This window comes from Talpa occidentalis, unplaced genomic scaffold (genome assembly GCF_014898055.3).
Source record: "Talpa occidentalis isolate TD23 unplaced genomic scaffold, MPIMG_talOcc4v2.1 talOcc4.2, whole genome shotgun sequence".
In the NCBI taxonomy this organism is placed as follows: domain Eukaryota; kingdom Metazoa; phylum Chordata; class Mammalia; order Eulipotyphla; family Talpidae; genus Talpa; species Talpa occidentalis.
Window position 1 is genome coordinate 29,636,163 of NW_023602073.1, and position 9,788 is coordinate 29,645,950.

At 48.9% G+C, this 9,788-nt stretch overlaps 1 protein-coding gene across 1 annotated transcript; it reads right to left on the reverse strand.

The window, feature by feature from the left end:
- Window positions 1-728: 728 nt before the first annotated feature.
- LOC119251972 (class I histocompatibility antigen, Gogo-B*0101 alpha chain-like) lies at window positions 729-5,183 on the reverse strand. The gene is given in 9 exon segments (XM_054698466.1): window positions 729-1,322; window positions 1,478-1,525; window positions 1,666-1,698; window positions 2,114-2,236; window positions 2,352-2,624; window positions 3,985-4,101; window positions 4,104-4,259; window positions 4,487-4,762; window positions 5,084-5,183. Coding segments are annotated over 9 exon segments (1,095 nt in total). The 5' UTR covers window positions 5,148-5,183; the 3' UTR covers window positions 729-1,317.
- Window positions 5,184-9,788: the final 4,605 nt, after the last annotated feature.

The following is a 9,788-nucleotide window of genomic DNA, read 5'->3' on the forward strand; positions in this document are numbered from 1 at the left end:
ACAGGCAGACTGACTGAAATATACTGCTGAGGGGAGTAGCAGGTGAAACAGGAGTGGCCTGCTGGGACATTTGTGGGTTAGTTCCCCTGCTAGGATCTAACTAGGGGTGTAGTGGTGATAGCGTTGAGATTTACCCCTGGGCCACCAGGGAGGTCCAGGTTCCTAGGCTTATGGGCCCTATTTTCAGTCAACTATGAAGGTAACTGACTCCATCAATCCATGGGTCTCGAATAGCACCAGCACTGGGGTTACTACATTTAAGAGGAGGGTTACAGGGAGAAGTTGTAGAGAAAAATAGAAATCTATCATGACTTTATCTACATCCATCAGGAAATTATCAAATCTTCCTCTCCAGTAATACCAAGATTTTGTCTTTAAAAAGAGAGTTGGGAAAGGTGGAAATAATAATTCAGAAAACAGTCCTAAAATGAGGTAAAAAATTAGATGAGTCTGAAAATTCATCTCACCAGACTCCTGTGTCAAGGGACACCCTGTGCCTTGTGGGGACAATGACAGATGCTCCTGCTGCTGTCAGAGACAGGGACCAAAAGCACATGAGGCCTGTTCTCTAAACATGAGAAAGAACAGGCATAAAGCAATATAAAACTCAAAGACTCAAAATAGAAATACATAGAAATTTGAGGGCAGAAGGCTAGACCCTGAGCTGAGTCTGGGCTGACCTGGCCACACAATCACTCCCTGCCCAGACATGAGCACAAGGCCAGGTCGGGTCCCTGTGATCACAGGGCCTGCTGGGACAGGTGCTCCTGAAGGACAAGGACAAAGGAGCAGAGAGATGACCCCTGAGGAGTGACCATGTCAAAACCCACAATGCACTGAGCAACGACTAGATACAGGCTCCGTCCCTCTCAGCTCCTACAGCCTCTCCTGCCCCCACCTGCAGAGACACAGCACAGCAAACACATGATTCTGGAAAGTTTCCCATTTATTTCACTCAAATTTTAGGGATCATTTTTATCAGCCCCCAAACCCATCAGGTAAGATCACATAAAGTAATTTCAGAACTCAATTATTATTTCAAGAGGGAAGTAGTTACTGTTCTTGAAGAAAACACAAAGACAGGGGTAGAGGCAGATGAAGCTGCTTTTGCTGCAACAGGGAAATCATCAAGGAGAGACACAGGTCAGTGTGGGGAGGGGCCTGGGCTGGCCCAGTCTCCCCACCTCCTCACATTATCTCATAAGAACAGAGACACATTCCGATGCCTTTTGCAGCAAAGGAAGCCAGGGATCTTGAAGTTACGAAGTGGAGGTGAGAAGAAATCCTGCATCACTCAGCCCCGACAAGGCAGCTGGCTCACACTGTGAAGGAAAAAGATCATAAACAATTTCAAAGAAAAACGTACGTGTTGACATTCTCAACAGTCCACCGCATCCTCAGAATGTCCACCTTCCCCATAACCTGGTCCCATCCTCTCTGCCCCAGCCCCTCCCACTGCAGGCCTCCAGGGTTTCACCTTTAGCAGCTGTGAGAGACACATCAGAGCCCTGGGAACTGTCACTGCCTGGGGGAGAACAAAACAGAACCTGGTCAGAGCCACAGAGAGATGAGACCACAGGAGGGAATGATGAGGGTGACTCCCCCATGGGCTCCATCTACACTGTCCCCATGAGCTCAGAGACCAAAACCCTGATCCACACTTACCTGCAGCCTGAGTGTAGCTTCCTCCTTTTCCACCTGTGGGAAGAAACATTATAATGAGACCAGGGAGGAGTCAGGCCATTAAGTCCTAAAGGAATCTCCTAGTCCTGTACCACAGGAAAGTTTGTAGAACTGTGGCTGGACACTAAGGACAGGACCAGATATATGAAGAGAATCAAGGAGGAGGGACTGGACCAACTGCTTCCTGGGGTCTGCCTTAGCAGGCACCTTCCCCTGTGCCATTTGCTGGAATCAGGGCCCCATCACTGGAATTATCAAGGTAAACAACCTTCTACTCATTTTCAAAAATGCTTTACAAAAGACGGTTAACAATCAGCTCCAGACTGGGCAACACAAGTGTGTGAGTGGTACTTCCCATTACCAGGCAGAGCAAGTTCTATCTGTGCCCTGAAAGTCTGCAGTAGACAAGACCTCCCACTCCCTTCTCTACCTGAGCGCTTCTTCCTCCACATCACAGCTGCAGCCACGGCAGCTCCAGTGAGCACAAGAACTCCAAGGAGAACCAGGCCAGCGATGATGCCCACGGTGAGGATGGAGGACTGAGGAGGGGGCACTGGAAAGGAAGGGAAGGAGAGACCTTAAGCCCCAAGCCTCCATCTTATGCTCTGAAGGGCTCCAGAAGGGCTTCTGATGCCCCTGAGAAGCTCTGTGCCCACCCCCCTCCTTACCCCAAGTCAGGACTCGGGGCTTCTCCATCCCATGCTGCACGTGGCACGTGTATCTCTGCTCCTCCCCAGAAGGCACCACCACAGCCGCCCACTTCTGGAAGGTTCCATCCTCCCCAGGCCTGGTCTCCACCAGCTCTGTGTCCTGGGTCAGGTCCTCCCCATCTCGCTGCCAGGTCAGGGTGATGTCCGCAGGGTAGAAGTCCAGGGCCCAGCACCTCAGGATGACCTTCTGGTCAGAGGTGGGGTGGTGGGTCATGTGTGTCTTTGGGGCAACTGTGGAGAAGTGTGAGAACTTTCACCCTCTGGGTTTTTCCCTCATGGACCCTGAAAACGCCTCCTGTGACCATCCTCAGAATGGACAGAACAGTGGGTTTAGAAGAGGAGCAGAAAATCAAGAAACCAGCCTAGTCTGGGGTAATCTCTTATTCCTTAGAAAGATCTAGAATTAGGGCCTCCCTGGTGGTGCAGTGGTTGAACGCTGGGTTGCGAAGCTGCCCGCAGCCTTGGCAGCGCCGGTTTGCTTCCCGGCCACCAGAGGGAGGGTCCCACATGGCGGCAGACCTCTCCTGCCGCCCGCTGCTCCCCTCAGCAGTGTACTTTGTCAGTCTGCCTGCTCTACTCTCCTCTCTGGCTCTGGGGAATTCTCTCACCCTCCCGTGCTTCTGACTGTACCCAGTGCTTGTATAAATAAATAAATAAATAAATCTTTAAAAAAAATAAAGACCTAGAATTACTGTGAAACTCTGAATAGGAGGAAGCAGTTCTCTAAGGACTGTTAAGGGGAAAGGATGTCCTAAAGCTAATTCCATACAGGCTTTGTGGACTCCACCCCCTCCCCAAGCCAAAGCCAAAGGCACTGGGAACTCCAAATCCCATCACCACCAAAGGGAAGGTGGCTGGGACCTGAGGGTGGGGTTAAGCAGCCAGGTTGGTATAAAGCCGGACACGTGGGCTTTGGAGGGGTCCCCCATTTTGGCTCCCTGCCAGCTCGCAGGTCCGGCCAGCTCTGAGAGTGACTTTGGTTTCCAGGTCGTCGGATCGGGTAGGACGCATTAAAGACTTTATTTCCCTATTTTCTCCCTGAGTTGTACATTTTCCTTATTTTCTTTTTCTCTTGTAAATAAACCTTTTATTAACCTTTTGTGTGTGCCTGTAGTGGAGTATTCATAAGTCCCTTTAAAGCGCGCGGGTGAGGACCCACAGCCAGGAACCCGTTTATATCGGGCTGCTCCGTAACAGTTGGAGAGCACAGACTTTTGGGGACAGACCTAGGCACTCAGAAAAGCAGGAGTCAGATTCCCCGCTCTGTCTGTGGTGAAACCTCTTGTTCCCCACATCTCTGGCTTGTGCCCCCGTTCTTGCATCCATAAATAAATATTAAAAAGAAAAAGAAAAATGTGCTCCGACCAATAACAAGACCCTGAAAGAAAAACTGTTGGCTCCCAAATGGCTGCCCAGTCAAAATGGTGATTTCGGGGCTGGTCTCCCTCAGGTTCAAGAGAGACCAAAGGGAGTCAGGAAACCCGGGGGCTCCTCCTCCCCTGACCAGAGAGGGGGCGCTGCTGCGACCCTGACGCCACCCTCCCCGCGGTGCCGGCCTGAGGGGGTTGGGAGACCTCGCGGCTCCTCTTACCTGAGCGCTGCAGCGTCTCCTTCCCGTGCTCCAGGTACCTGCGCAGCGACTCCACGCACCTGCCCTCCAGGTAGTTCCTGACGCGCTCCGCCTCTCCAGCCTCCTCCCACTTGCGCCGGTGATCTGAGCCGCCGCGTCCGCCGCGGTCCAGGAGCGCAGGTCCTCGTTCAGGGCGATGTAGTCGGCGCCGTCGTAGGCGAACTGCCAGTACCCGCGGAGGAGGCGCCCGTCGGGCCCCACGTCGCAGCCGTACATCCTCTGGATGGTGTGAGAGCCTGTCCCCGCCCGTCACCCGCGGTCACCCCGCGTCACCCTGTCCCCCCGCCCCCGCCGGGAATAAACCGAAACTGACGCCGGAACCCCGCGGGGAACGTCCCGGGGCTCGTCCCGGGTCGAGGGTCCGGCGGGTCCCCCTGCCTCGGGGGACGCTCGGGCCGGGGTCTGGGGTCCCCGCCCGCCCGCGGGGGTGGGGTCGTGAGCGCCCCGGGCCCGCCCCGCTCACCGTCCTCGCTCTGGTTGTAGTAGCGCAGCGCGGTGCGCAGGTTGCCCCGGTACACCGCCATGGCGTTCCTGGAGATCTGCGTCTCCCGCGCCCAGTACTCCGGCCCCTCCTGCTCCATCCAGGGCGCCCGCGGCTCCTTCTTCTGCTCCGGGGAGTCGCTGTCGAACCGCACGAACTGCGTGTCGTCCACGTACCCCACGGTGATGAAGCTGAAGCGGGGCTCCCCGGGGCCGGGCCGGGACATCGCGGTGGAGAAATACCTCAGGGAGTGGGAGCCTGGGGGCGGGAGGGAGACCCGGGCTGAGCCTCCGCCCCGCGCGGATCCCCCCGGGGAGATGGGGCGGGAGGGGAGGGGGCGAGGGGGCTCCTGAGATTGAATTATGGCGGCCGACGTGAAGGGTCGATACTCAGAAAAGTAAGAGGAGGCGGAGGGGGGCGCGGGGGCGCTGGGAGGGGCAGAGCGGGGTCAGGACAGGTTGGGGTCAAGGGGGAACAAAAGGGCCAGAGGCGGGGGAGACTTGCTTTTTCCGGGGTCTTAAGCCCCGCGCCGGGGTTCCTCCCTCCTCCGTGGCCTTTTCCCTCCCGGCCCGCACTCACCGGCCCAGGTCTCCGTCAGGGCCAGCGCCCCTGAGAGCAGCAGCAGGAGAGTTGGGGGCCTCATCACCTGAACTCTTTGGGCAAGAATCTGAGTCCGGATTGGTCGGGGGAGACTTTATAACTGGACCCGGAGCTGCTGATTGGCTGCTCTGGAGACCTCCAGGCAATGGGGAGTGAGAACTGGGGTGAATCACCAGTATCCAGGAAGGAGGACCCAATATAGGTTGTGAGAAGAAGTGAAACTGGGAAGGTGGGGAATCCCCAACAGTCACCTTCCAGCCCCAGACAGTACCCTGGGGACTGAGACCCTGAGAGCCACACCCGAGACCTGGGACTTTGCCCGCCCCCAGACTTTGTCCCACCGTGTCTCTGAGTCCAGGCCCAAGGACTGTGTCAGTGATTTTCAAGCATTTTCCTTTCAGGATCTCTACAGTTTTACAAATTAGCGAGGACCCAGTATAATTTTAAAAGTTTATAGCTCTCAGTATTTACTAAACGAGAAATAAAACCAATATAAAGTTGTTTTTATTTAATTTAAAGTAATATTAATAGCCATTGCATGTTCGAAAGGTCTTAATGAAATATAGATATTTATGAAAATAATCACAGCAATAAGTGGATCTTTTACAGCTTATATTTTTGCAATTGTCTTTTTTCTCTGTCTCATTAGAAGCATGTTGGATGTCATATTTTCCCCTGCATTGACTCTGCTGTTTTGGTTGGTCAATGACAAATTATACAGCCTCACTGAAATATGTGACAAAAGCATTTTAATTACCTTTCAGATAATTGTGAATATTCAACTTTGTTACACATCGACAAGAAATTGAAACTGTATAGATTCACTTGTAAAAGTGGTTTCAAATGTTATTTGAAAGTGAAACAATATTGAATATTTTCTTTTCTGTTATTTTAATTCTGTAGCCCTCCCTCTCTTTTTTTTTAAAGATTTATTTATTTATACAAGCACCGGGGTACAGGCCAGATGCTTGGGAGGGTGAGAGGATTCACCAAAGACAGAGCCGGGAACAAAACAGGCAGACTGACGAAACACACTGCTGAGGGCAGCAGTGAGCAAGACAGGAGAGGTTTGCTTGCCATGTGGGTTTCTCCCCTGCCTGCAGGGATAGAACTTGCGCTGCAGAGGCTGCAGACAGCTTCACAGTGCTGTGCTCAACTGCCTGCGCCACCAGGGAGGCCCACCATAGGCCTCTCTTGATTATTAATCTAGAACTACTACATGATTTTAAAAAATGATGCTTGTTTTATTAGGTTATATAATCTTTGTTAATTATTCAAAAGTTGAAAATCATATATTTTTTTTATGTTCCAAATTTCCCAAAAGAAAAGTGAGTGGCTATTGGAAGTTGTCAAGTATATAGTGATGGGACGCAATTTTCCAATACCTGGTTTTCACTTGGAGCTTGTATCTTATCCAGGCAGTTAATTACTATCAGTTGCCAACTGTCAGTGGATTTTCTTAAAGGGACAGACATTCATTTTCTAGAAAGTGTGTACGGGTTGACCAAATCTAAATACTGATAGTGTTTGTCATTCATCCCTTCAAGTAAAGATGGTAGTGCCCCTCCCTCCCCCCAAAAAAACCAGTCTATTCACCTCATTCAAATTAGTTTCCTTGGGAAATAGTACTTTGGATTGTGACAGAAGTGACTTTTATGTACTTTATATTATCAGAAATCAGATTTATTTTGTCTCCAGATTCTTTCTCTCAGGCCTGAGGAGATGCTCCCTGCTTTCCTAAGCCTCCCTGGCTAGGACCCCACAGCTCTTCACATTGGACAGGGTGGTCTCTGTCCACATCCTGCTCCCTCCCTCCTGCTCCCTCCTGGGCAGCCCTTCTCTGGGCTCAGGTGCTGGCCCTGCCTGGGGAAGGTTGACAATGATGGTCATCACCAAAGTTGTGACCTTATTTCATTCAACACTTTGCTATTTCTTATTGTTAACAACAGTTGACAGTGCTTTCACTCTCTCCTAGTCTGAAATGCTTTCCTTCTCTGGCTCCTGAGAGGTATCCGTTTTCTTTAAAGGTTGGTACATTTTGAGGAAGAACTAAAATCATAAAATGACCTGACAAAAAAAGATGCACACATCACACATTGAGCTAACCATAACTATAATGTTATTATATTGGGAGGACGTATCAATAGTGAATCAGTTAAAAAGAAAAACAGCTTGTCCCTGAGATTCAAGAAGTGAGGCCCATAGAAGGTGGGGACATCTATCTCCTTAAAAAGTCTTGTAGAAGTGTGGGCTTTTAAAACTATGTACAGATGTCTAGTTGCAAAAAATTAAAAGACAATCTAGTAGGTGAGATAATGGACTCACTGAGGATCTGACTGAGTGCCATAAACATGGAACAGTGGTGGAGGAAGACATGGGGTTGGGTAGTGGATTTTATGGGGGGAGTTTGAACTGGTTTAATTGTATTTTTTGAATGGGAGCTATTATGGCATGTGTGTGTGGCAGAGAGCATGACCCACAGGACAGTGGGATATGATCACCCAGGGGACAAAGGGGCCTGATCCTGCACCCAAGCTGAGGGGTGATCTAGACAGGAGGGGTCTTCTACTATCACTGGGGTGAGGGCAGAGGATCCAGGTGCAGAGGATCCATGGTGCTGTTCTCATCTGAGTACTTCATATTTTAAGAATGAAAAAGAAATAAACTGATAATATAAAAGTGGAGGGAGGGAGGAGCTCTGAGGGGCTGAGTAGGGGGAGGAAGTGAGAAATAGCCATCTCAGGAGGGGTGTGAGTGAGCTGACCTGGGTAATGGCATTTGGAGGTGACAGGGCTGAGGCTACTGGGCTCTGCTCAGTGAGAGAGAGAGAGAGAGAGAGAGAGAGAGACTGACTCAGGTAGCAGCAGCAGGATCTTCAACAGACAAGGAAAGAATGAAACATAGTTTCTCCAAGTGTAAGAACAACAGTTATTTTTACTGTACCATTTGTAACATTATATATATATATACACATATATATATAAGGATTTATTTTTATTTATGTATATAAGAACTGGGGTGCAAGCCAGAGGTGGTAAGGGTGAGAGGATTCACCAGAGACACAGTGGACAACAGAAGGAGTATCTACTGAAATACACTGCTGAGGGGAGCAGCAGGTGAGATAGGAGATGTTTGCTGCGCCATGTGGATAGCTCCCTGGTTGGGGATCTAACTCGGTGGTGATAACCCTGAGATAACCTCTACACCATCAGGGAGGCCCCACATTTTTATTTTTTTACAATGAATGTACATTATAGCACAAAAATTCTGCATTATACATATAAATTTAATCAGAATAAAACATCTTCCTGAATTTTAAAACGGAAGGTGGATGTTGGTTGTCCCACTCAGCGCAGAGCTGAAGGGCTGGGCTCCGAGTCTGCTCTGGGCAGGGCCCTTACAGCCCTTCCTCCCTCCTCAGGGTGCTGTTCTCTGTGGGGCCCATACAGGGTCTCCCCCTTGTCTTCTGGGTAAGGCCATTATTACTCTACTGTCAGTTCTGATACTTTAAGTAAGTGGCATTTTTAGCTATTTTCAGCGGGAAGGGATGTCTGTCCATTCAGCCCAAATTTGTCAGGTGGAAATTCTAAGGCAAAACAGTTCAGTGACAAGATGGCGGGTCCTAGAGTAGAGGGTCAGAGTCTGAGAACACGCCACTGAGCGATCTGTGGAGTCATGGTGTCAGGGATTGTCATCTAATTAATTTTTGATAATAAATCATTTTGATAATAACTAACATTTATTATTTGTGACACACAGAGGGTTCATAAATATTCAAGAACATACACAATACGTAAGTCACATCATCCTGTCATCAACCAAGTCCCTCTACTCTGAACCCCTGCAGTCAGCAATTCCTCATTTCTCTTCCCAGAAAATTCTGTGCATTGATGTGAGTGTTAGGTCTGTAAAAGAGCTGGGGCCACAGACTGGGAGAAAGTATTTGCAAAACAAGGCTCTGATATAATACATGTTTCAGAATATGCATGGAACCCTTAAAATTCAACAAGGAACAAAAAACATTTAAATTGAACCAAACTCTGAACCGTTTCCAAGGAAGCTATATTGATGGCAAGCAGGCAAATGAACAGATACTCACCATTATATATAAATGATTTGCTTATATATGCATATATAAGTACAAATGCAAATTAACACAAAGACATGCAATACACACCTTTAATTTGCCCTAAATCCAAATACTCGTACTGTAGCCCCTCTTTACCCATGTGGGATGTATTCCAAGACCCCCAGTGGATGCCTGAACCACCTATAGTATGGAGCCGTGTATACAGATTTCCCTGCACAAACATACCTATGATAGGTTTACTTTATAAATTAGGCACGGTGTGATTAACAACAATTCATTTTAGTTAGTGTCTCTTTTGTTGTACAGAAACTTTTAGTTTGATGTACTCCAAGCTGTTTCTCTTCTTTGTTTTCCTTGCTTTCAGAGATGAGTCCTCAAAGGTGTTTCTAAAGTTTATGTCACAGAGTGTTTTGACTATGTTTTCTTCTGTATAGTTTATGGTTTCAGTCTTACATTCAGGTCTCATCCATTTTGAGTTGATTTTTTTGTGTATGGTGTGAGGTAGTAGTCTAGTTTCATTCCCTTGCACGTGGCAGTCCAGTTTTCCCAGAAACATTTATTGAAGAGACTTTACTTATTCCATTGTGTATTTGT